The 27,973-nt window shown below is 37.3% G+C and overlaps 1 protein-coding gene across 2 annotated transcripts in view; it reads left to right on the top strand.

The window, feature by feature from the left end:
* Window positions 1-27,973, top strand: part of ATP2A2 (ATPase sarcoplasmic/endoplasmic reticulum Ca2+ transporting 2) — a 48,502-nt gene that overhangs the window by 2,897 nt on the left and 17,632 nt on the right. For both annotated transcript variants that reach the window (XM_050907005.1, XM_050907003.1), the window contains exons 4-9: window positions 5,447-5,551; window positions 8,574-8,712; window positions 21,393-21,473; window positions 23,291-23,376; window positions 24,325-24,789; window positions 27,524-27,612. In XM_050907005.1, the coding sequence (XP_050762962.1) occupies window positions 5,447-5,551; window positions 8,574-8,712; window positions 21,393-21,473; window positions 23,291-23,376; window positions 24,325-24,789; window positions 27,524-27,612 (965 nt within the window). The remainder of the gene's footprint in view (window positions 1-5,446; window positions 5,552-8,573; window positions 8,713-21,392; window positions 21,474-23,290; window positions 23,377-24,324; window positions 24,790-27,523; window positions 27,613-27,973) is intronic.

Below are 27,973 nucleotides of genomic sequence, written 5' to 3'. Positions count from 1 at the left end.
AGTGTGATACCAGACTGACAGAGGTTGTAGAACATACACTGCCAAGCCCTCTTTGAAAACTTGATCACTAACTGGATTCAGTTTCTTTTTTCAGTATGCTTAATTTTCCTATCTAATTAAGAGGAGGCTGTAGTCTGATGGCATGTGGGATAGATCTGGGTTCTCTGCTTGTGTGCAACTGGCATGGTATATGACCTTGGGCTGCTGCTCTGCCTTTTCTGTCTCCTATTTAAGAGTTACAGATACCCACTATAAATTGATGTTAGTAGCAAAGACTTTCTCTTTTTGATGAAATGTAAAAGAAGAAACTAGATATATTATAATTTTGGTACTTTAAAGGCAATTCCCCTTTGTGTTTGTTTCTGGCTTTTTCCTTGCTCAGAAGGTGATAATCTGTTGTCTGTTTTTTCTTAAGTTTTAACTCTTTTTCTTGATGAAAGCATATTAGAGACTTTTGTAGTAGCTATAAAGAACTACTGAGTATGATGACTGTATTGCTGCAAAAATTGGATGTAATTAATATCACCTAAATTCTGGTGTTCTTTACCAGCTGTACGTTGTCAATTTACAAAAAAAAAAAAGTTGAAGATTCAGGTATGAGAGAGGGGATCTCGAGGTATATAGATCATTGTTTTGTGTCCTGGAAGCTTTTCTGGTGATTGTGTTGTGATCATAAATCATATTAGATTCTTACTATTATGACTGACTGCACAGAAACAGCCATCTTTAACATTGAGATCTGTATTAGATTTTTGTGCAGAAACATCCCCTCTTACATACAATATAAAATTCTGTGTTCAAAGTGCCTTTTGTGTCCTCTACTCCCACACCCCCTGTCAGGTATGTGTCAGTAAAATAAATCAGACTAACAGCTGAATCTGTGTCACCCTAGCTGATTGTAGGGGTCATATGCTGCGTGTTTGTTGGCTGTAGATACTATGTCCTACATTCCAGGTCGGAACTGCTGTTACAGATGTGCCTAGTTAGTAAAAGCCTTAAGTATGGCTTTTGAAGAGAAAAAAATATAAATAATTTCTGATGTTGAGTAAATGAATCTACGTATAGGCTTGGACCTTGTCTCGGTGTTCTGTCGAATCTGTGAAGCCTATGCAGAAATAAACCTGTAGAGTGTATCTCAGCAGTTCAAGGGCCTTCATAGCCTGACTTTCTAGGTGCAAGTAAGAGGATGTTAAATTTTCCATGAACTATGGCTTTTAATTCTTGCTACTTGTGTAGCATGTACTCAGATCTACAGTATTTACTTAAAAGAATAGCTTGCTTTGCTGTATAAATGATGTTGACAAGTTGCAAGATCTTAACTGTGCATCTGGTGTAGAGTAATTCTTTGGTAAAGTGTATAGGCTTTAAACAGTGGTGTGTGCTTAACCCTGCAATCTTATCTTTGCATCACCTTTATAGTGAATTTTCTTCTACAAGATGCAGAATAGACTATAAACTCTACCAAAAACTTTAGTAATACAGCATCCTAAGAGCATTTCCCACCCCTACTCTCTAATTACTTCTTTGATTCCTAAGCTGACTTAGAAGTGAATGTTCTGGGAGTGTTTTCTAATAGTGGATATCCATGTTTAGATTAAAACAATATATTGTGATTTAGTCCAGACATGATTATAGCCTGTAAATTAGCATGAGTATAACCTAATCTGTGTAAAAAGGTGAGCAAAACTACTCTTGGAGGAAGTAAGATGTGCCAGTAAAAATGTTGCAAGCTTTGCCCTGAAATCACCCCAAAAGCTACCTGTTAAGGTCAGTAGCAGTGAGTATGTGGCACAAGATAAGGATTGCTGTAGAACATTACACTGACGTGCTTTTAGCTAAACTCATTACTCAGTAGCACCTGAGATACCAACTGATGGGTAGGGGTGATAAAACTGTGAGAAGTAATTGTGATTCCATTTTACTTTGTAGAAATTTAACTGTGGGTGCTGTGTATCTCCCCCCCCCCCCTTATTGCTACACTATACACAGGAATGTGTTTGTTTTCAGCAATATGGAGTAGCATATCTGATGGGTGCTTACAATCTGCTAAGCCAGTAAAATAGTTTGCATCTGCTTAATTTTAAGCTAATTTGTATTGAAAAAGAGAAATCACTAAAAGAGAGTTTTCTGAGCAGTAGTTAGTACTCTGTCCAAAATATACTAGGTCTTAATTCACAGTGTCCTGTGACAAGAAAGCTCTCTTAAAAGCAGTCCATAGTTTTACATGACCTGCTTTGAGTCCAGGGCTGCTTTTTGTTAGGATGAGCTCTTACTCTCCCAGCTTGCTTCTAAATTTCCATTGTCAAAATGAAAAACAAACAAAAAACCTTGTTAGGTTGCTGACAACAAACTGTTTGCTTTTCCTCTGTTAGCGGTAAGCGGGTATAGCCTGCTGGGCAACAGAATTCTATCTTGAAACTTCCATTCTTTAATTGTGTCTTTGTTACTTAATGATAAATAGTCATCTGAGACAACTTGCCTTCATAACTTATCTGACAATAGAGAGATATGTAACTTGTGGAAATGCAAAAAGCTGTAGGGACACTTCTGTTCCTGTAGCCATTTTCATCAGTTGCTGGCTGACTTCTGCATTGTACCTCTGCCCCCTTTTTACAAATAACCATGAAAACTAAGTGCTAGTTGCCTGTCATTGTGTATTTTTTGGCTTAGTGTCCTGCAGGTCCACCCCATTAGGCTTTGATTAAAATAGGCTTCTGCAAGCCATAGCTCTAGCAGCCCTAAAGCAAATATGCTGAATGAAAGCTGTCCTTTAAGCTGCTTACGTTGGCTGTTGATATGGGACTTTTATGTCTTGCTATGAATTTCCCTTATACTTTCAGACTTGCATTTCTCTTGAGTGATTATCTTTTTTTTTTTTTCCCCCCTACTTTTTAAGCTTCGTAAATACATGGTAACTTCACTTATTGTCCATACTGCCTGAACAGTACATTGGAGATCAATGACCTGGAAATTAAGCTGTTCTACATCTGAGTCTTAAAGTGATTAGGGCTGAAATATGGTGGGGCCCTTCTGAGTAGTAGTCACATAAAAGATCTCTCATTGTAAACCTCCCCAGGGTCTTAAAAGTGTGCTAGTGGAAACTTCTTGACAAAGACTCGATGCCTTGGACAAGAATTATCTAGTCTCTACCAGGCTTCAGCATATGATCTGTTGTTACTAAAAACGCCTAGTTAAATACTTGTATTCCTTGTTCTGCTTTCTCTTTGGTTTTTACTGTGTTTTTGTTTTTACTTCAGGCTATTATCAAATAATAAACCTGATCTGTTACAGCATATGTGTTGTGTATCACAAGTGTCCTAACTTGTCCTGACTGTTAATATAGCTGTAGTTTGCAATAACAAAACCAAGAACTCACAATGTATTCTGTTAGTTATATGTCTATATTTACTAAAATGTTCTAGAACTAGAGCTTAGATCGTTCCACTGTTAGTAATTGTGTGGAAACTTTTTGGGGGAGAAATGTGTGTTGCTGGCTTCCAGGATTAACTAGATACTTCATTTTAATCTGGTCACAGATGGATAATTTTGCCCAAAAAAACAACAGTAAAGATCTAAAACATCCGATCTGTACTGTCAGGATCTCTAATCTGACTTCATCTGCTTTTTTTGAAATAATGGCTTATTGAAAGAAGAGATCCCTTGAAAACTTTGGGTTCTCCTTGACATACTTGCATCTTGCTGTCCTTGTAGCTACTTTCCTTACCTCTTAAAGTTGCAGGCTTTCTCAATGCTATTTTACAACACACATGGTCTTCAATCTGAAAAGATTATGGTTTAGCATTGTGTAAAGCAAATGTTTTATTCCAGTTAACCTTGTAGGTGCCTGCTCTGTTAAGAACATCACAAAATGGTTGAATTTACTTGCTGCTTTGGAAGCAAAATGGGCTTTACAGAATTCCAATAAAGAAAGGGAGGGAAGAAACAGATACTAAGCAGCTTTCCTGATGGCAGCATGTCACCTTGTATATGCTAAGAAAACTGGAGATGTACCATTTGCCTCTTCTGTAGCTCCAGGGGAGGCAACAGTGCTGGTGCAGAGTAAAAGCTGTCCATGATATAAAGGGTAGTGCATGGAGTGAAGACTACAATGTAGACTGTATGATTGCTCTAGCAGGTCAAATGACGGAAGTTGTTACTGGGGATTGGAGATTAGTGGTGTGGGAGAAGGGAAGAAATACTGAGATGTTGAGAGCGTAAGAGATCCTAACTAAATCTCTTCTCCAGAGGGATTACACAGACCCTCAAAATGTTGTGTTGCCACTTGGGATGTTTCAGTCTTATTAATTGTAACCTGGATCTTATAAGTTTATCATTTTGTAATAAAAATTTGTTGTTGCATTGGATTTGCTTGATGGTCTGTTTTCTGCTTGAGGCTTTCATTCTGCTGCTCCTTCCTTTTAACATCCTGGAGTGTTGCACAATTGAGCAATAGGTCTGAGCAGCATGTTGGTGGAATTATGGTGCTTGCTTTAGTAACGGTTTGCTCGCTACAGTCTTCTAGTGATTCAGAGTGCTGTTGCCTGACTACCAGCCTAATTATCTCAACACGTTGTTCCTATTTACTGTCGCTTTCCAGGCTTCCTGTTGCTCAACATGCTGACGAAAAAGCTCTTCCTCTCTGGTCATGTTAGTTTGACTTTTCTTCAGTAACTACAGAACTCTGCAGAGGCCCTGACACATACCCATTCAAGTCAAGTGAATGGCAGAAGCCTAAAACTAGAGTGTAATTCTAAAGCAAATGAATTAAAATGAAATCTATGTGGAGCCTTTTATGCAAGTCCTCAAGCTGATTTATTTTTTAAAATCCAGTTTTGAGTTTTCAGCTACTCACTCAGAATTCAATTTCAGATGTAACTATGCAATTCACTTAGATGCTTCAGTAAGACACTACTTGTATTTAAATAAGTAGATGCTTGTTTTTCATATCTACTCACCAAAAACTTGTAAAGCTGTTTTCATTTGTGTGTCTAAGTTATTGGTAAAGACAATTAACTTGGTTAAAATTCAGATTCTGGCAAAGTTTTGGTGTTCTAAGTAGTCAAACTAATCTGTCTGCATCTTGTTTTATACAGTAATGATAAATTTTTTCTCAACTTTTCACTGCCGTAGCTGTTGTCACAACTTCTGCTTTCATTTGTGAAGCAAAAGTAGCAGTATGTTTCCCAAATAGATAGCTTGCTCCTTTAAAAGACCAGCCTTGGAAATGAACTTTGTACTACTTCAGTAAAGATTCTTTTTCTCCTTTTCCATTGCATATTGCCAACTCATTCACGAACTATGAAACTACACCTTGGAAGACTGAGGGGTTTCCAAAATTGCTCAACTCTAAGCAGTTGAACCTCAAGCTGAAACTTACTGGGTCTTAAGTTTGCAAGGTATCTGTGTAAATCAGTTAGTAATTTAAATCATTGTGTTTCTCTTACAGGTCCTGGCCTGGTTTGAAGAAGGTGAAGAAACAATCACAGCATTTGTAGAGCCTTTTGTAATCTTACTTATATTAGTAGCCAATGCAATTGTGGGAGTGTGGCAGGTACGCAGATATTTTTACAACATCAAATCACAGATGTTTTGGGGTGTTTTTTGTTTAAGAGGAAGGACCGTACAGTGTAGTGTCAGGTGCTTCATACAATGCAAGTAATATGTGATGTTAACTTTAGATTCCTGAGCGTCAACATACCATAAAACTTCTGGACAGAAAGTGTTGACTTAAAGGTAAAATGAAAGCTTCAGAAGTATTACCAAAAAGGCAAAGTGCCCATCAGTGTGTTTGGCCACACACTGGTGAACACATGAACTAGGTAGTCCAGAATGAAGGCCTGAATTCAGGAAACAAATCAAATCTTGCAAAGCTAAGAAACAATTGGATCAGCTTGCAAAAAAAGGGGTTTTGTCCCAACTAAGGAACAAAGGATGGAACACTTGTAATCTAGTTTGTCTGTTTCCTCTTGAGACAAATGTTATGTTTTAGTACATTTATTAATACATTTAATACAGTATTAATTCTTCCTATTCAATTACTATAGTACCTATAAGTGACAGACATGCAGTCTTTAGATATACAAAAGGCAGAAGTTTCTTCTGAAAACATCTACATACCATGAAATTTGTCCTACATTATCAGCTGTGAGATGAATTATATGGCTTTTTGTAAATCGTATCGGCAGTAATATCAGTAACATTTTCTAACACTTCTTGAGATGCCAAAACAAAATTGTTCCTATAACTCCAGTTTACTAATTTGATCGCTTCAGACAGGGCATGTTTTATTAGAAGTGTTTTTATGCAGATAAAAAGTATTCTAGGATTTTTAGGGTAATTTAAGTTCTTTGTAAGGTTGGTTTGGTGGTTTTTTTTTTTTTAAAGGGATGGTGTTAATGTGACACAACTACGTGTTATCTTAGCACATTAGGTTTCATGCTTTAAAAAAAAAAAGTAAACCTGTCCAAAATAACCAGAAAAATTAAGAGGAGAAGCCCTGTTAACAGGTTAAAACATGTTAGAGAGGAGCCTACACACTGGAAGCCACCAGAAGTGGCATTGAGTGGCATTGCTGCACATTCCTGTGCTCTGCTTTGTGCTAGCCCAAGTAAGCTGGCTTGAAGACTAGCCCTCAAAAAATTCAGTTTTTAGCAGTACCCAGCTTGCTGCACAACTGCTAGAGCTAGTATGGAGGGAAGAGGTAATGTTGATCAAGGGATGACAGCATTGCCCCCTTAAGTGTCATTTTCTATTCAAATCTTCATAAAGTAATTGTGCAGGAATTAATCTTTAACTTGAAACTTTGTGTTACAATTCTGCATGTAGTAATTTTAAGCATGAAGTGTAAGGTAAAGCTAGCTGTATAGTTTGGGGGTTTTCTTGTGTCGTTGTATACCCTGTTGTAGGAAATAACCAATTTTTTCAGACATGATTGTGTGCAAAGAATACCTATCTATATATTTCTACATGCAGTGAACTTAATTGTGAAACAGAATTGCTGTACAGATTAAATGACTCATTCCCTTGTTTTAATGGGCATGGAAAATAAGTCACAGTACATAGTCTCCACCCGTAAACGTATCTGTTTATACAGATACTAGATGTGAGCGACTGAGTCATTGCCTTAGCTCTGCCCTCCTCAACTTTTCCTCTGACATGCACTTTTCCCAAAGTGCCGTCTTCAGTGGTTGGCAAGATAGTCTAACTACCATAACTTCAAGCAAACTGGGAACAAAAGGATATAGTCTAACACACTGAGCTGGCTGTCCTAGCTGAATCATGTTTAATTCTTTTTATTTCTCCTTTTTGAAGGAAAAGTTCCATTTAACTAACCTTCCATTTGTGGGACTTTCTTTTGTACCTTTAAGGTTTTACCTAATGTTAACTCTTAGTTAATCCACAGAAAAGCAGTATCAGCATTATTGTGCTGAGGAGCAGAATTCGTTTACCTGGTGGAATATGAGGCTAGTATTAATTATAGCTTTATGGGTCTGCTGGTATCTCTGCACCGCCTGGCACTGAGCTGTGCCATGTAAATGTTAGTCCTTCAAGGTAGTTTTGGTAATGCTGGTTTTCAGCTGCATTGTTATGTGGAAGTACCTAGTACCTCAACCTTTGCATTTCTGAAGATGAGGTTTCTGCTTTGATACCTGCAGGAGGAAGTTTTTATTATCTGGAAAGGCTGGTATATATTTGAAGGGCAGACACTCTAAAAACAATATGCACCCTTACCATTATCTGTTATCGTGAGGACTATATGACGTTTGTACTTGTCAATAGGCTGGAAAATGGAAAATAAGTTCTCCAAGGGCTAGAGAAGGAGTACTGATAAGCTGTTGGTTTCTTATGTTGTCCTTTATCTAGGTGGCATCATGATGTTGATATCAATCTCTGGTAGTGCTTAGCTGAGAGAACAGCACTTGAGATAGGAAAGCTATTGTGCTAGTGTTAGTGGAAATAAAAAGGTGGTCATGTGTGGGGATTCATCTAAGTCTGTAAACTGTTAAGAGACTCTGGGGAAGTTTCTAGTCTGTATGCTTTAATTTCATGTTAGTGTGACTTGATTTGCTGAAACGAAGTTGATAATGTGCTGTTTGAGCTTTATCTTAACTTGACCCTTGACTTCTATCAGTAAGTGAAATTCAGTAGTGCTAGTCCACTCCAGTCTGAGTCTAAGCTGCTCCAGCTGGTAAGGTACAGCTGAGAAAAGACTATATCCATGAGTCCTAATTCTGCTTAGTGCATTTTTTGTGTTAAAAAGCATTCATATGTTACATAGAACTCCTTGTGTGGCCTTCCTGTAACAAGACACAGTGGATATTCTTGATGGGAAATGCTGCAGGGTTTGAATAAAGAACTTCTGGGTTCTAAATGCCCACTAATACCTGAATTATGTTGTAATGATTTCCAGTCAGCAACCTCATGAGGGGAGGAGTCACATAATTTTCTGTATTAATAAATGTAGCTGCGCTGAGTCAGTACTATTCCTATGATAATGCATTTGAAAAATCAGATCTGACATACGTATTTTTCCTTGAGGGCTTTTAAAATTACACAGTTTTCCTGTCTTTTAGGAAAGAAATGCTGAAAATGCTATTGAAGCTCTTAAAGAATATGAACCAGAAATGGGCAAAGTATATAGACAAGACCGAAAAAGTGTACAGAGGATTAAAGCAAGAGACATTGTCCCCGGTGATATTGTAGAAGTGGCAGGTAAGACTCAGTTATGTAGTACATACATGTATTAGCATATTATTGTAAAATTGTTGTGGGGGCCTTGTCTTAATGATTTGAGGCCTTGGGGGGAGTTTTCAGAGACACCTAAGTACATGCTTCACTTACGAACAATCTTGCTTCTGTTCATCTGTAATTACCTTAAATGTGCATTTGCACTGAGGGGATTGTTTTTCAAATTGCTGCTTAGTTTAATTGGTAGGTCTAAAAGCAAAGCATCTTAATTGGAGTACAGGTTTTAACACTTGTCACGACTCTAAAATTTTATTTTCTAAAGTCTGGTTTCAGAGTGTCTTAACGTGTCTGTTTTCTATCACAAAATACTCTTTTCCTTGCTTTTAAATGTGTTCAGTTTCCTTAGGTTCTGGAATGCAGAGATTTTTTATTTTTTTGTCATGAAGGAAAGATAATTTCATCTGAAGGTTTTTTCCAACTCTTAAACATGTAGCAGTGCCTTTCAGCTTCTCTTCACAAATGTCTTCCTCTGTTCTCTCAGCTAGTATGACTGGCATGTGACATCATTGTTTCTCATCTTTCATAATTCTTTATTGCTTCTTTTGCCTATTGCTGTATAGGAGACTGTGAATAGAGAGATAACTATACAAAGCAGAGCTTTGTATTTCTCCGATGTAAGCATTTGAAGTACCAGTCTTAAAAGATTGGACTTTTGTGTCAAGCTTTCTAGTAATTTATATTTGCCCTAAAAGGTGTATCTTTATTTGGAAGGAATGCAAAAATAGAAGTACCATATTCTTATAGCTAAAACTCCTTCATTTTGGTGATAATGCCATACCAATAACTTTTTCTCTAAATGGACTTGTCAGTGACTTCAATGTTTTCTATTCCTTCCCAGATAAAATTAGGTGGTTCTTGTTAAGTGTCAGGAGTGATTGCATGCTCATATTTTGTAGGTCATTATCAACTGTTAACTGAGTGATTGTTCCTTTGGGAACAACTTAGGGTGTACATCAAACTTTCTTTCCACTAGTGTCACTTTGCTTTTAGAGGTGGTAGCCGTCTCAAGAGGAGATAAATATATATACCCTTAAACTTGACTATCCTCCGATTTTAATTAGCAGGCAGAGAGAGTATACACTCAAAATGAAGTTGGTGTTGGCTATCTGCCCAGCTTTCATTCCTTGAGAAGCTTTAACATTCGCTGAGCCCTGTCTCAAGCCTCCGTTTTGTGCATAGGATGATTCAGCTACAGCAGCCCTGGCTAGGGTAATTCAGAGTGTGAATGAAGGCTGAAGCTAGTTTCCTCTTAGTGTCTGTTGGTGAAGAACAAGTACAAATGCAAAGTGCTGATAGCTGAAATAAGGGTGAATTATGATACCGTGTCACTTTGCTGTTTTGACTCACTATTACTGCACTGTACAATCAAATCAGTGAGTTCTGCAATGAGATTTTGTTTCAGCAGCTGACATTTTCTGCATCCTTTTGAGGCAAACAGGACTGTATAAATTACAGATTCTGCAGTAGATGTCCAGTCCAAATCTTTGTCCTGTTTTTAAATGTCAGCAATAGAATGGTAGTTTTGGAAGCAGTTTATATCATGGGAATACTTTGGGGTTGTGTTTTTTGGTACTTTAAAGCAATATTGGTAGAATTGCAAGTTGATGACTGTATTTTGTACTGGTTTGGGGTATCTCACTAAGGAAAAATGCTGGATTTTGCTGCTCTGCCAGGTGTCTAGAGCACAGAAAATTTTCTGCTTGATTCTTTGCTATTTTGGAAGAGGTAGAGATTGCATTTTCATCTTACAGAAAAAGACAAAGCTAAATTTGTATGTGAAACACCTGGGGGATGTGTGGGCTTTTACTTACCTTGCTGTATATTGTCAGTATCAATAAAATCAATTACTTGTGCCATCTCTTTAAAAGGCCTGTCTGAAGGAGAGAAATGAGTTGGAAATAAACCGCTGAGTAGCATACCTATAACACTGGGCTGTCTTTAACAAACCTAGTATCCTATTTTTCATAGGGTTACTATTGTGGTGTTTTAAAATCTGCTTGTAGAACAGTGTCTGGTAGTCCCACATGTGTAGAACTGATTTTTTTTTTTTTAAGAAGGACATACTCAAAAACTATTATGCTCATGTAGAGAAACAGAAATTACCTAACTTCTATGACTGTCCTTTAAGATGGGTGATGTATTTTGTTGACTGACTGCAGAAGCTCATGCTGGTTAAAATACTCACTTGAATTGGTGGGTCAAACAGTCCCAAGCTAGTCTTAAGCGCTCATCATATTTTTCTTATATTGGCAAATATAATCAACTGCAGCTTCAAATGAAGGTAACTAAGTGTAAGTCATGTGGCTGTTTAATACAGAAATAAGTGCTTCAGTGTAATACGAACTCTGATACTGAAACAATAAATTCTAACTTGTAGATAGACAATGATGAAATTTTAATTGTAATCAAACTCAGGAAAGCTACCGAGCAAGTAGAGAAGAGCAATACACTATGTACCAGCGTTAGTGTCAAGACCTGGAGGTGAGAGAGGCTGTGTGCATGCCTGTGCCTCAAGTGTAAGAGTACTGCGATGGCCTTTGACATGGTGTTTGCAAAAAGATGACCATGTAGGGAAGTGACAGAGCACTTCATACTAGGATACATATCTGGGTATGGAATTCTAGGCAAAGTGCCAATGACATTTGTGTGTCCAGGCAAATATCTTTCAACCAAGTGGCATAAATAACCAGGTGATAGGTTTCTCCCCTATGCTGATATCTTATTTTGAACAACTTTCTACAGGTCTTCCAATGCAAAATAGTTGTATTTAATGCTATAACAGCTTTGTTAATTTGAAGTAGCTATATGTGGGTCTGACACAGAGATATTCCTTCATTGTAGGAATTGGTAGATTGGTATTGCAGTTTGGGGGAAGTGGAAGAATATATTTGCTTCCTTACATTGCAAGAGTTCCCTGAGAATAAGTGGCGCTGAACCGTTTCGAAAATCATTTGGTATTTTCAGTAGTTTCGAACCCATTAAAGATAACCTAGTGTAAACCAAAGACAGTGCAATAATGATTTATACTATTACTTTTTATTCTGGCTCCTTAGGCTATTTGTAGAGTTTGACTGCATTCATTATATAGACTATTCAGTCTGCCTCGTGGCCTTCTAAAATAAAGCTCCTGGAAGATACCTTCTTTAATTGATCTGTCAACAGAGGAAACGGATGCTGGTTTATTTGACTTGGAAGTAATAGGGGGAAACTGCAGGTCTGTATTGTCACCTTGCAGTATGTATGGAGTAACCTGAATTAGATCATCCCTCAAGTGGTAGATAACCCACTGTTTTATGTGTCTCTTGGGGATCAGTGTGCATACAGATAACTGCAGAACACTTGGATGAGCAATTACTGGTCCTTATGCCTAGTAGCTAACAAATGCAACATAAATGCTACACTAAAATTTTGCAGGTGTACTAGCAGACACTGTAGTCCGTGGTTGCTCAGAGACTGAGACACATGAATTTCTTAACTGTATATGTTAGGAAGGCTTTCTTCACTGTCCACTTAGGCAGAGATGGTGGAAAAGATACTGTACAATCAACAGGAACTCTTTGGGATGAAGTTGGGGTTACAGGTTTGGGATGTATGCCTTCAATTTGCTTGTGGACCTCTGGTGGGCACAGTTCTCAGAACTGTAGTGTATAAGGGTTACTAAGCTACACTGTTAGTTTCTTAGAATTGATGAACTGAAAAAAATCCAGATGCTGTCCTCAAATGGCTTTTCAGTTTGCCTGTCTTAAAATGGATTATCACGCTGCTATAAAAGCTTAAGTTTATTGGAGGATGCACTCTAAATTTGTAACTAGGGGCTACCTTAATGGATTAAAGATGTGCTTTGTTTTAGTTGAGTTTTTGTTTGCGTTGGTTAAAGTAACATTTTAAAGAGAAACTTAAAACAGCATGGCCTTAGTTCTTAGAAGTTTTATGTGAAGTCCAGTCTGACAAATTGGGATAAACTGCTTGCAAATAATTATTTTTAAAGAAGCACGTTTGGGAACAGAAACAAGCTTTGTTCACTTCCGTTGTATTTTCCTGTCTAAAGTGTTCTATTTTAGATACAGCATATCTGACTTTCTGTAATTTAACAAATGAATGTTCATTAGTTGCAGTCTGTAAGTGACCAGACTGGAGTCCCAGTAGTTCCTCTTTTCCCTGAAGTGCTGAATGATGGTTCTTGTCATCCGTTATTATATCTGTATGTACTCAACAGCTTAAAAATAGACACAGAGTTCCCAGAAGCTGTTGCTTATTAAATTAGTATGTATTCCAGAAGACTTAGTTTTAGGTTTATACCTGCCATAAAGTATGCAAGAACTTTCCAAGGCTTTTAATTCTAACTGCAGAGCACTTTAAGGCATCTATGCTTTAGAAGAGTCTTAATTAAGGAAAGATAAATTTTGGGGTGAAGAAGATTGGGAAGGAGGATTCTTAAGGTGAATTACGTCAAAGTCCAGTGTGGTTATGAAAAGCTACAGATTCTCACTGATAGTGTAAGCAACAAATGTTGATGTTACAGATCTTACTCCTGGGTCCTTGTACCTGTGTTACTTTTCTAGTAACTAGAATTGATTTTCAGACTCAGTGCTGGAGATGCAGGTTTACTTTTTTTGGAAAAGTATTGCGACTGGAAAAAAAAAAATGAAAAGGATGGAGTAAGACTTAAGTTCAGAATGGTGACCTACTGGAGGCTGTCCTAAAAGCACACTACTGAGAGCATCTCTTGATATGGAAAAAAGTTGACTGCAAGTTTGGTTTTTTTTCCTTACCTAGTGCAAGTTGTCAGGTTTGGTTTTTAAAGATTAAGCACGTATTTTGCTTTTTCCATAAAGTAGTGCTTTTGAACCAGAAAAAATATGGAAGTAAAGATCAGTGGTTAATAAATACATGTACGAGTAGTGCAGAAATCTGTCAGCTTCAGTGAGCATTTTGGCTGTCAAACTCTCAGTTTTGAGATAACCGGATGCAGTGCAAACTCCATTCCATACTCCACTGAAGTCTGGAGTTATGTGAGGTTCAAGTCAGGGCACAGCCTAAACTTGTGTCACTTTCAACATACATTTGAAAGCTTACGAAACACATCTCCAATTTTTTCCCAATTCTTGTAGCATTTTCCTCCAGAGTTGCCAAACTGTTACGTAAAAATAGTGAAACTAATTCTGTTTTAATTGTTTGAATTCAGAACATAGCTGATGTTCTATACTCTGATTAGAACCGATACTGCAGTGGGGTTTTATTATAAGCACAAATAGTACTGAACAAAATGCTTGAACATCAAAATAATGTTCTGTTAATACCATATCACCCTGGCAAAGCAAGCATTTTTTTTAAGGCTAAAGAAAACTTACACTTGGAGCTATGCTGCACTTCCAGAATTCTTACTGTTTGTTCTTGTGTTACCCAAATGCAACCTAACTTGGAAACAGGACTTCAGTGTGAGGATGTCATTGTTCTCTACCTGATCTGGCAAAAGTTGAAGCTTAACTTACCAGTTTGTTTTTTCTGCTGTTAGATATTTTTATAGGCTGATCACAAGAGTTTTCAATCTAAAGACAGTGATATAAATAGATCCACTGATTTAAAGCTAGACAAATTCAGATTAGAAATAAGTGCAGACTTCCAGGCAGGGTACCTGTCCATTGGCACATCTTACTTAATGTTCTGGTGCCCTCTTCAGAGGGAATGATACTTACAAGTAGGTTTTTATAGAATGGGAAGAAATAAAATAGGAATAATTCAAGTCTTATGTACTGTTTAATATAGTATATCAATTTTTCTCAGTATAACCCTCAGTTCCAACCTTAAAATACTTGCTCCCAGAAAGCTAAGCTTTTTCTGTCTTTTTGGTTTTCATTGATAAGAATGCAATATGTATAAATGTTTTGTTTGACATTTTTTTAACTTCTACCTCTAACAGTTCTTAGGCTAGGATAATCACACTTCTGCATACACTGCTCAGTAAGCTCCATGGATATTTTCTGTCTGTCCAGGATGCAGAATGGCATATTGGCTATTTCATGAACATTGTCTAATTTGTAGCATGCATCATAAATGCAAAGAATGAATGTATTCAAATGTATTGTTCTGTCATCTTGGCAGTAAAAGCAAATGCTGTTTTACTAGTTTGGTTAAAACTGAATGGACCAGTGCTGTTATAATCTTTGTCTTGTTGGAAAATAAATCTATCTTACTGGTTTGCAGTGGAAGCTCAGACTTAAAATGTGTTTCGTAGTCACTCTTCTGACTTTGACAATTTGATACTCTTGGCCTTGTATGAAAGCGTAGGTGGACTCAATAATCTTCCTGTTTTGTAGAGCTTCTGATTTTTGGTAGCATTTTATTAGACCCTGTTCAGGAAGTTTTAAATACTTAAAACCTGTTACTACGGAAGAAAAATTAAGTTTCTGATGGTCTAAGGAAATCAAACACAATACGAAGACTAGATTGTATGCATGCAAGGGGGGAAGAGGAGCTAAGCTGAGCTCGTGTTAAGGAAGTTTAATATAAAAAAACAATTGTGCTGCAACAGCTATACTTCTAAATGGAAGCAGTCCATTCTGTTCAGGTGTAAGTTGTAACTATTACTGTCCCCCAGCAGAAACAATACTCAATTCTGGTTATCAAAGTATGTAGCATCCCATAGGTGTTAAGCCTACTCATTTCAATTCTTAAACCTTGAGGTGATACCCATACTTCATATAGGAAGTTTCAGTTGCCTCAGTTTATTAGTAAATATTCACACAGTGATATGTCCTCTAATTTAGAGGATAAGAAACTTATTTTTGGGCAAGAGAGGGGACTTTGAAGTAACTGACTCTTTAAGAGGCTAAAGATCATATTAGGAAAAGTGGTTTAAATAACTGTACCCATAATAATACGTAATGTTGAAACAGTTAAAGAAAATAGTTGCTAAAACTTAATGTTTTTTTGGCAAAAGAATTAATAGTTATTCCTTTTCCCTTTTGATGGTAAAAAGCTATGCATAGTGTATTTTGAATCAGAGGTGCTTAATAGCAGTGTGGTAGGTTATATCTGCTGAATTTGATAGTATTTGTACTCTAGCCTGATGAAATTAGGGCATCCTAATAAAGCAACAGAAAGACCATAGTGTCTTAAAAATCAAAATACATGGAATATGTCAACAATGAACCTTAATCTATTATGACACTTAAAAGGGGGGAAGTGACACAATTTTATACCTTTGGTCCTCTCCATTTGGTGTTTTAAGGAAGTTTGTTTAGGGGATGTTTTTACTCACTTTCAGGAACAGTTATTTGTGTTCCTGAATTGTTCAACCGTATGTTGAAATAGTATCCCAGTTCTTCAGAACTTGCCTAAAAAAAAGTTACAAAATTGAACAACAGTGGCAGAATAGTTTAGAGCTGTACTGATAATCTTTATTGCAAAAGTCCAGTTCCAGCCCCAACCCGCTGATAGCAGATATAGGTCGACACTAGCTTTGGTTAATGATAAACATAAATAAGAAAGTGTTAGGTACATGTTGTATATGAAACCATTCTGGCTTCTACAGGAGAAATTACTTTCATTTACTGTGATCACTTAGATGGGCTTTTTGCAAACAGATCACTTTCTCTGCGAAGAAGATGAATTGTTCTTGTAACACTTACATTAACATAAAAGGGAAGCAGAACTTTTCACTTTTTATAATGTACCTGCCTGTAAACCTCCTCTTAGCAAGTCTTCAGTTGTGGGAGGGATCAGAGGCAGTTAACAGAGCTGATACCGGTGTTCAAAGTACACATTTAAAGTAGTAGTTTTGTTTTGAGGACTCTTGTATATCATAGTGGCTTTTGGGGGGTAAAGTTAATATTGTTTCCTGAGCCTACCGTCACCAACATTTTTGATAAGAAAATCTAGAATATCATTTGAGACTTGAAAGGTAAGTACGGTCCTGTTGTAGTCTAAAGTTCTGTGTAGATACTCAGATGTAGCTAAAAATATAACAGGGACTGAAATCCATACAGCTTTAATAGTTTATTTTCCCTCCAGCTTCATTGTTCATATTCTGTGTGCCCCATCACTTCTGCCCATCTTCCCGGGCTGCTTAAACCACAAGGCTGATCTAGCCTGCAACACACTAATAGTGCATTTTGGCTGTAGAGGTCTCCCAGTGAGTGTCTCAAACCATGTTCTGACAGAATTCTGAAGTTAAATGTTTAGTACTAGTACTAATCTTGGAAACTGATAAAGTAAAAGGGATATCAGTGCTCACATGAAATACCTAGATAATGAGTTGATCATTTCAGTCTAGGACTTGGTCACCACCAAGTATTAAATTGGGACTAACATTGCTTAATATAGTCTATATTTGAAGTCAGTTTGGAGACTTGAATCATAGAACAGTTTGGGTTGGAAGAGACCTTAAGATCATCTGGTTCCCACCTTCCTGCCATGGGCAGGGACACCTTCTGCTAGACCAGGTTGCTCAAAGCCCCATCCAACCTGGCCTTGAACACTTCCAGGGAGGGGGCATCCACAGCCTCTCTGGGCAACCTGTTCCAGTGCCTCACCACCCACACAATGAAGAACTTCTTCCTTACATCTCATCTAAATCTCCCCTCTTTAAGTTTGAAGCCACTACCCCTTGTCCTATCACTACAGGCCCTTGTCAAAAGCCCCTCTCCAGCTTTCTTGTAGGCCCCCTTCAGGTACTGGAAGGCTGCTGTAAGGTCTCCCCGGAGCCTTCTCTTCTCCAGGCTGAACAAGCCCAAGTCTCTCAGCCTGTCTTCGTAGGAGAGGTGCTCCGGCCCTCCTCTGGACTCGCTCCACCAGGTCCATGTCCTTATGTTGGGGGCCCCCGAGCTGAACACAGTACTACAGGTGGGGTCTCACAAGAGCGGAATAGAGGGGGAGAATCACCTCCATCGACCTGCTGGTCATGCTTCTTTTGATGCAGCCCAGGATGCGGTTGGCTTTCTGGGCTGCAAACGCACAGCTTCTCTTTCAAGGTAACTTTGCAAATTGAATAGGGCAGTCTGTCTGCTGGATGGTCCTTTAAAGACTTTTATTCATGAGGAAGCCCTTTCATGGGGAACTGCAATCATTTCTGCAAATGCAGACCTGTTTTGCTTAATGTGCTCTGTTGGTAAGTAGGGTTGTACTGCGCTTAAAATCGAACATACATGTAAATGACTGCACATATAGAGTGGAAGTTGACCTATAACATTGCCACAGTGCTGGGAGGAGTAAGATAAAATGTGGGGAGCTTTGAACTTGAGAAGAAAGGCTAGAGTGTTAGGTATAATCTGTGGGAATCTTGGCAAGATCACATTGCTAGTTACTTATAGGTCGCTGAAGAACCCAGTATTTTCAGATATTAAACTGTCTGTACTTTCAGTGAAGGCATATGGCTTAAAACGATTGACATAAACTTCAAATTCATATCACAACTACATGCCACTCCAGTTTCTGTGAAGGAGTGGAAACTGTAAATTGTCTGCTTTGATATAGACTCATGCACAGTTAAATATAATGGATTTTTTTTTTACCCCCTTATAGGGGCCAGGTTGTTTCTAGATTCCTTTATTGTGTGTTGAAGTTCAGTATTAAAATTCTAAAATAATATTCTGTGCGTGAATAAAAGGATTCTATGAATAAAGCTGTAATGATCTGAACCAAATCCTGCTCTCGCTCTTCCAAGACACAGTCAATTTCATAGTTAGAAGGGCTGTTTTAATCAGTAGTTAAGTATTTGGGTAAACTATACTTTAAGAACATGTATCTGGGCAGTTTTGAAAGCAGTTTATTTGATTTCTTCAGAGCTGTTGTAGAAATCAAATGACTATTTAGAATTAAAAACTTTGGTCAAAATAATGGATGAAAACACTTCTGCAGCTGACTTATTTTAGATGTAAAACTATGGGTTCATATCCATTTAGACTGTAGCAGCTCTGTACTGAGCAATGCAAATACATACTCACCTTCTAATTTCTTGTATTTCAAGCCTTGGGTAGTACTCTACTGGTTCTGTGGACTGAAATGTAATTGAATTATAAAAGCCCCTCAAAAACCAACAAAATAACCCCCATTTCTTTCCAGTGTTAAAGTATATGGAAAAAAGCCTTCTACTTGTAGATGCAATCTGCACTAGACTGCTCACTAAAAATTTCCTGTGGGTTCCTATCTGTCATAGCATGATTTCCTATCTATATTCAGTTTTAGTTATGCTCGTGAAAGTATATTCAAGACTATAAATGACTTAGTGTCATAGCTGTTATTTTGCAAAGAGCTGCTTAAAATAGTTCTGTAATTGACCCTGATGTACAGCTTTCCTGGCTATTGGAAATGCCTTGAATATTTTACTACAGCCTTCTCAAACGGAGATGGTGAGTGAATAATGTGTCTTATCTTAAATTGTTGAGATAAACTTAAAGCTGCAGTATCATAATAAATTTGACACTTCAGTTCTGGTGATTCAGGCAATTGATAATGATAATAGTAGTTTTCATGGAAATACGGATGCCTGAATATCAATAGCCTGCTAGGGCAGGAGTCTCTCCTAGTACTTTAGATCTTGTGAATGTTATGTTTGAGTTTGAACAACTTAGAACTGTTCAGAAGAAGTAGGTTGGAAAATTACTTGTACACTTTGCCCTATGTTCTGTCCAGTTACTTGAATGCTTTAAGATTATTTTTCTAACAGCTGCTTGTTTGTGTTATGGAGTGATTAAGTCTTGTTATCAAATGTGGTAGTGTATTTGAGTTGGCTGTAGTTTTCCAGCTGCTTTCAGTACTTTGAAAATGTTTATGCAGATTGACAAGGGTTATACTACATTGCACTGAGGTATTAGCCTGTTGTTCAGTGATATCTGAAAACCAGCTGCTACTATATGTCTGCATATAAACCTCCTCACGACATCAGGAGAGCATATTGAATAGTTTCACCATTTTTGGTCTAGGTCACCGTTTGCCTAATGCTATTTTGTCTTGCTGCTCAAGGGCATTGTGGCTTAAATTAGTTTTCACATGATATAATGATACAAAAAGGGAATTTGTGGCTATTTATTGGGTCCCTTCATATACATATGCTTACAAAAACACATATCTAAGTCTACGAGCAAAACTAAGCAATCTTTTGCTGATTTTAATGGTTGGGGTTTCTTTGACCTTACAGAAAGTCACATGGTGCAAGTTTACTTAATGTTTGAAGTAGCACTTATTTCTCCTCTTCGGCATTTTGTTCCATAGTTTTCCTGTGTGAGTGGTTGTATGTTCTAAGGCTGTAACACCACTGTGGAGTTTTTCATGGTATTATTTGTTAATGTGCATTATTGCTGTTAGTTGCATAAGCAGTTCCTGCAGGAATTGCAGCTTGGTTTAATTTTACTGTAGGGACACAGAGTCCATCTACTGAGAAGATCAGCTCTTTTTAGCTAGTTATTCTCCCTTCTTTGTTTCTTTGCATTATTTTATAATAAAAAGGAAGTTGACACTTGAATACTCACAGTGCTAAATTACGTTAGGAATGTTTGATTATATGCATTCATTAGCAATATTTCCATGCAGAATATAGACCCCCCCATATGAGTCAGAAACATGAATCTCATTAATATGCTTTAGCAAGTTAATTTGCATCCAGCCATTTATTTGCAGTAGTCAGAAAATGGTGGAGCTTTAGTTCTTTAAAAACTAGGAAAAGCTAGATAAGAGAAAGTAGGAAGGTGGAAGAATTAATTCTGGGATGATAGAGATGCTGGGGCTAAACTGGCCACACAGCTCTGGCAACTGACTTCATGACTCTCTGCCATCTTTAGGAGTGTGCTGTTAACCTCTTGTCTTGTATGCTGCCTTGGTGTCTCAAATGCTTGCTAGTGGAGGGTTTTTGGTTTGTTTGTGGGTGGTTTTGTGGTTTTTTTCCTCCAGTGGTGTCTTCGGCAAAGTAGAAATATATATGACAAGATAAACATAGCACAGAGTTCTGTGAAAATTTTAACTGGGCTATGGATTGTGGTACATTTAATAGAGCAGCATTACTGAAAAATAAAGCTAGTGTATGATCTGAAATTAACTTCCAACTCTGAAACATCTGGCAGTATTCAAAGTATAACATTAAAAGAGCAGATTTGCAGAAGCATGTTATTCTCTCAATTGGTGCCAAAGAAAAGGAAAATACAACTTCTTTTAGTTTCTAAATAAATATATGTGGATAACATTCTGATCTTTGGAGAGCAGAGGACTGACTTTGGGCATAGAGAAAACAACCAGAAGACTTTCCAGGACCAGTTGTTCTGAAAAGGAAACTTGATTCACCTTAGCTACGGGTTTTGGTTGTTTGTAAATACGTATTCTGAAATTGAGGTCTTTCTCTTGAGAATGTTTTCCCTTTGCTGTCAAGTGGTAGTCATGTGATTAGAAAAACAATCCAGTGATTTACAACCTCTTTCTTTGAGGTTAGGTAAGGGTAGAGATCTTGAAGGCAAATCTGAATTGCCAAAGTATATTGGATACTCAGAAAATTGGAGTATTGCAAACCACAAAAGCAGTAATAAGCTGTTAGTAATCTTAGTCATCTGAACAGTTACTGGAAAACTGTTTTCCTGGCTGATAGAGGTAATAGTACACTTGGTTAGAAATCTTTCAAATAACAAAATTCTAACTTTGTCCTGTTCATTTCTTTGTAGTTGGAGACAAGGTTCCTGCTGATATAAGAATTACTTCTATCAAATCTACAACTCTAAGGGTAGACCAGTCAATTCTCACAGGTATAATTTCTGTGAATTTTGGATAATTACGTGCATAATTGAAAGTGCCTTTTCACTGTTTGTTTAGAGTAATCAATTAGAAACAAGCCTGTAGCTATTCAAGTACTATGTTGCATTCAAGTGCAGTAAATTTGTAATCTAGTAACTTAACTCTTGGAGTGGCTGAATGCATTGCTGCTTCATTGGCTTTATGTATTCACTTTAGCAGGATGAACATTCTTACTGAGACTTGTAATGCTTTTTTGGTCTTTCTCCCACACCCTGAGACACACACGAGTAACTTGTGGGAAACTAAAATAAAAAATTACGAATTTCTGTTCTAGTTTATGCAGTCTTCTAGGTTTGAACATCTTGTCACTGTTCAAATATGAAAGTATGGAAATCTTACTAATGTCTTTTGTAACAGTTATCCATTTTCTCTTGAGAGAATAACTTTGGAAATACCAGCAGCTTTTAAACTGCTGTTACTAAAGACTCAGTACACTAAAGCCTTATTTGCTGAAATTCGGTGCATGCACATTCATGTGTTTTCTCGTACTAGCTCTCAAGTGCAGGAGCTATATTTAGAGCACTTTTCAGATTTGTTGAAAACAAAACAAAGTAGCAGTACTTCTGAATACAGGAAAGAAGCAAGGAATCAAGCAAGCATGCTATAACATTTTTCTCTCAGCTGGAACATGAAGATCTGTCTGCCTGTTTTGGTAGCATAAATTAATGTTAACTAGCCCTGAATCTTAAAACAGTAAAGTATTCATAAGAAACCTATTTTTGATCCTCAAATCTGTCTTGAAGCAGGCCCCAAAGTTTCTCAGTACAGATCCTGAATATAGCACAGAACTGATCAAGCTTACTTATGTTTAGCATGAGAAAATGTAGGCACTCCATGTTTATCAAGCTGTCAGAACTGAAATAAGTAGAAGAAATCCACCAGAAGTCTATATAAAGAGAATAATTCTTTGCCTTTGTTTCAATAACAGATCTATTTTTTTAAAGAAAACCCTTTCTGTTTTCAGCCTATTTTAAGTTGATGCTTGAGTCTCCTAACTAATAAACTAGGACTGAAGTCTAAGATGCTACTTAACAAAGCTTTCAAAAGTAGGAAGCTTTGGCTCTCTTGAGCTCACAAAAAGTAGTGTGCTCTTAGCTTCAGTCAGTGAGTTACCACCTTGTGAAATCTGATGTAGTAATTAACATCTCTTTTTATAGAAAAGAAACCTTTCTATACCTGTGTGACATGTTTATAAAAATTTATATATTTAAGGTTTTTATGGAAGAGTTCTGTGAAGACTTCCAACTAAAGGAGTTAACTAACAGATGGCTGCATGATACTTTTTTTTTTAAGGTCTGCCAGTGTAACTGATCACAGATTTCTGACTGTGGTAGCATCTAATTATTTAAATAAGAACATACCTCTTACAGTGCATAGAGAACAGAAATGCTCGTTACTGCATGAGAAGCACACAAAATATCTAATTCATGCAGTAGATTTTGCTACATTAAAAGGAGGAGTGGAGTACCAGCTGCTTATTTGACCGCTTTTCATGTTCCTTTAAAGACATGGTGTATGCTTCATTAATTCTAACTATATAAAATGTTTACTCAAATCCTTTCCTATTTTCATTAAAAGCCAGCCATTCACTTTTTGGTCAGCTGAAATATTTCCTGTTTCACTTAAGCAATTAAATAACGTAATTTGTGGAAAGAAGTTTGACATATTAAAAAATGTGAGGACTGAGGATTGTAACTTTTTCGATTCCCTACAGGACTCAAGATGATACATGTATAATCTCTTCTTAAGACTGTTATCTTTATTTTAGGTGAATCTGTGTCTGTTATTAAGCACACTGACCCTGTGCCTGATCCTCGTGCTGTAAACCAAGACAAGAAGAATATGCTTTTTTCTGTAAGTTACTTGTTTTGAAATTTTCAAAACTTTTATAAAATAATACTGAAGCTGATAAGCAAAAATGTGCAGAACTTCAGGTCTTCACCTAAAAGCTGTGTGACTTCTTTGCTGTATTCTCTATATGCATCTGTATGCGTGTCTCCATGTACATCGAACTAAATGAATTGAAAATTAGAAGTAACTTTTAATAAAAGCTGTCCTCAGGGAAGATGCTTGTTGAAACCAGTTTATGTGAGGAAAGTGGTTTTTGTCCTTCCCAAGAAAGTCTTGAAGGCTGGAGCACGTGCACTTTTAAAGTGCTTCCACACTACTTTTCTAAATAGCTCTTAAGACTGATAAGAATGCCCCCACAAACTGTGGTATTGTGTGGCTAAAATTGAGAACTAGCTTTCTATATAGGAATGAAACAACTTATTCAAATTTGTTTAAAGGAAGCATTGAATGCCTTTCAGATAACAAAATAACAGTTCTCTTATTGTTGGTAGGCTCCTTGTAGAAAATCTAACTGTTCTTTCTCATGCTAAGTATGTTCACACGGCGAGTCCCACAGAACATATCTATTACTCATAGTAAATAACATTAAATCTGGCAAAATGCAATCGTAATAAAAAAAGAACGGAAAAACACGCTTGAGATTCCAGTTGAAATACATACTGCTTACTCAGCAGCTGGGTTTGACTATGCTGCTTATAATAGATCTATACTGATTCATTTTGAGCCCATTCTGTAAGCAGATATTCTACAGTGGAGTATTGCCTTACAGATACTGGGGCAATGTCATTCTCTTCCTCTTTACCTTTTTCTGTATCCTAGCTGAAAAACAGTCTGAACTTGTGTAAGGAGTTTTTCCTTAAATGAAAACAAAACCAAACAAAAAACCCACCACCAAAACCTGTTTATAGATTGACTACAAGTTTTCTCTTCCCTTTTCTTTATTTACATTAGGGTACTAATATTGCTGCTGGTAAAGCTATGGGAGTGGTTATTGCAACAGGAGTAAACACTGAAATTGGCAAAATTCGAGATGAGATGGTGGCTACTGAACAAGAGAGAACACCGCTCCAACAGAAACTGGATGAGTTTGGAGAGCAGCTGTCTAAAGTCATCTCGCTTATCTGCATTGCTGTTTGGATAATAAACATTGGTCACTTCAATGATCCAGTTCACGGTGGCTCCTGGATTCGAGGTGCTATCTATTACTTTAAAATTGCTGTTGCTCTTGCTGTTGCTGCTATTCCTGAGGGTCTGCCTGCTGTCATTACCACCTGCTTGGCTCTTGGAACCCGGAGAATGGCCAAGAAGAATGCTATTGTTAGAAGTCTTCCCTCTGTAGAAACCTTGGGTTGCACCTCAGTTATTTGTTCTGACAAGACTGGTACTCTGACCACGAATCAGATGTCAGTCTGCAGGGTATGTTGAACTAACTTCTTCTATTTGTCTTTTTCTCCTCAGCCACTCTGAATAGTCAGCATTGCTTGAATTCTTTTGATTGCGAGTCTTTTGGTTCTCACATCATCAGAATCTTGCTTTATTTTCCTAAGATAAGCTTCCACTTCTAATTCAGTTTTCCACTGTGTAGTGTTTAAGGCTTTTATCTCTGCCCTTATTTAGTCATGGCCAAAGATAGCTGTACCCGCAATTGATGGAAGAGAAAGTTGTTTGCAAGCAGCTTTCCATTGACTTTGTCTGTAAGCCATTCAGTCTACTGGTAATTATTTAGTATGATTTATCCCGTTTCAGAAAGGCAGGATAGTTACACTGTAGAAGCAGGATGTGTGTAAGTGACAACACTTGCCTCTTTAATTTAGCAAGATGACAATGGTGGAGAAACTTAGCATTGAGACAAAGGTAGAAGATTTACTACAGTAACTTGGATAGTCTAAGGTATTTTCACTACTGAGTGGTTCCACCTTTATTTGGTTATCTTATCGGTCTGATGTAGATCACTGTAGTGTTTTCAACATGCAATATTGTATGACTAATCTGGCAACTTGGAGGTGCAGCTGACGCTGTCACCAGCATTGCCAGGGTCATCTTCAATGTATGGCATATTTTTAGGTAAGCATGAGTTATGTGCCCCTCCTCCCTTCCCCCCAATATTCTTTCTAGTGTTGATTAATTTGGGACTTTTATAGCTAGTCACTTAACATAGTACTTGTTCAGTTGCCAGTTCTCTGTACTTCCCGTATACTTGATATTCTATGTAGGAATTTTGTGAAGAAGACATTAAGTTCTTCTGTTTAATAATTGTAGATGTTCAGTGGCGTAGCAGCTCTATGACATCAAATGTTCAGAGTCATTACATTGGGTTAAAATTTCAAAGGTGTAAATGTTGAGCACTGCACGCCAGTGGCAAAAGTTTGTAAGCCTTCAGCTCTTTATTCTCATGTGATTGATGGCTTTTTCTTTCTAACTGGTGGTTGACTTGTTCTATTTCCTTAAGTATTGTAGTATTTATACCTAAGAGACACAAAGCAGCTGCTCATCAGTATTCCAGAGGAGGTTACTTGCAGTAGAGTTGCATAACTGCCCTAGTCTTTGCAGGGATTTTTCATCATGCAGATGCCAAAAGCAGAAGGCTTCCTGGTTAACTCATCACTTAAGTTGTGTTTATGTAAAAGCTCAAAATGTTCTACTCCTTACATTTAGAGGGCTAAATGTTTTAGATCTTGTGCAGTACAACTTCCTTGGTTCCTTGTTAACTTCTGACAGCTACGTTTTGCAAGATTTTGCAAAACATAGCAAAATCCTAATACCTGTAAACAATATGCTTATTCTTGGTTTCACTCTAAGTAGAGAGATTGCTTAGCTTTTTAAGAAGACTGGTTTACAACAGTAATTCCACTTGTAGTTTTAATTTTTGTGTTAAGTAGTAACTCCTGGGTGTCCAAAGGAATCCTATACTAAAATGTTTCAGTCAGAAATGATCCTGCTCTAGGAGGAGACTTGAGGGATTGTTTTAATGTCTTCCTGTGGTATCTCCCTCTGAGAAGGCACTTACTCTGCTTTGTGGGCTTTTAATTTATCAGCTTGTCTACCTTTTTGATTTTTAAAATTACTTTGAAGATTGTAGGGTCTCCAGACATTGATGCAGATGAATTGCAGAACACCTAATTATTAGGCTGTATTTTGTGAACATGCTTGTGAACATAAGGCCAGCACAGTGAGGGGAAAGTAAGACATTGCTAAAATGTGGTATGGCAAAATGGCTTATACTGACCAGTGGGTAAGAAGTTCCATTAAGATATACTATCAATTAGTGAGAAATTATTTTCTTCTCTACTACCACTTCAGCAAGTCATGGTAAGAGTATGACAGCTTCAGGCACTATTTTTTTTTTATCTCTATCTTCCCAGATGTGGTTTTGCCTGTAGCTCTCCTAGAAGGGAAACAGAAACAAAGGAAAGACTGAGATGCAGGTGTCTTATGGGGTACAACTGCATCCTTCAAATTGGTCTCTTTATTTGAAAATAACATTTCAGCTGGTGCTAGAAGGGCACTTGAGCTGTCTGAATGTTTTTAAGCTACCAGTGTACTGGATGGTAAAGTGACCTAGAACTAGAAAACCAGGACAGGAAACAGTTTCACTTAGTGGCTGGTATTAAGGGAAACTGGCCATAGTCTGGCTCTTGCCTAAAACCTCACCTCTTAGATCTAGAAGCTTCTCCTATTTGTGGATGCTTTTATTTTTACTTTGGCAAGAATTGTCAGTTTCCAAGCTGTCCTATGCTGCTTTTGATTGGAACTGCTGTTTCAAACATATAGATGGGAATTAATTTACAAGTCTGAAGCTTAGGAAGAGCTTGGGTATAGTCAGGATTGTCAAGTGGATGTGTGAGTAGTCTTCACAGCTGAAGTTAAGTGTACCTAGTTTGTGTTTTTCAACTCTTTCGTGTACTTGTACCACAATTCAGTTTTCAAATCAGATCTGTTAAGCAGAAGTGCTGTTTTCTGTACTTCATGCTTCAGTATACGGAGCTCTTCAAACATATATGGGATCGAAGTGCAGACAATTGTATCTGGTTTTGTCTAGTTTGTTTATTCAACGTGAACTTGCCTCTTGTACCTACTTGCTTAAGGCCTGTTTAAATCTCTTGCATTAATTATTGTTCAAAGGTAGTAACACTTCTAACTCTAATTTCAGATGTTTGTCCTGGACAGAGTAGAAGGAGATAGCTGTTCTCTGAATGAATTTACTGTAACTGGTTCAACGTATGCTCCCATGGGAGAAGTGTAAGTGTTCTGTTGAAGTTAAATATTTGTCTGTTTATGCATTGACTATTACTTTTTGGCTTGAAAAGTGATGCGTGTAATATTCAATAGTGATTGTTAATAAATGAAAGGTCAACCAGTGAGGATGCACACTGAAGGGCTAGGGGGGAAAGTAATTAACAGTAACAGGAAGTTAAATTCTAGAAGAGTGAACCTTCATGAAACTTAATACAGTCTCCAATATTGCAATGTTCCTTTGATAATCTAAAAATAAATTAGGGATAGGTTGAGAGGATTTATTTTACTGAAATCTTACTGGACTGAGATTAGCTATCCTAGTGCTTCAAAATGAGGTTTACTTTTTTATTTAAAAAAAACCTGC

Source organism: Gymnogyps californianus, chromosome 16 (genome assembly GCF_018139145.2).
Source record: "Gymnogyps californianus isolate 813 chromosome 16, ASM1813914v2, whole genome shotgun sequence".
Taxonomy (NCBI): Eukaryota; Metazoa; Chordata; class Aves; order Accipitriformes; family Cathartidae; genus Gymnogyps; species Gymnogyps californianus.
This window is presented reverse-complemented; position numbering and strand designations above follow the sequence as displayed.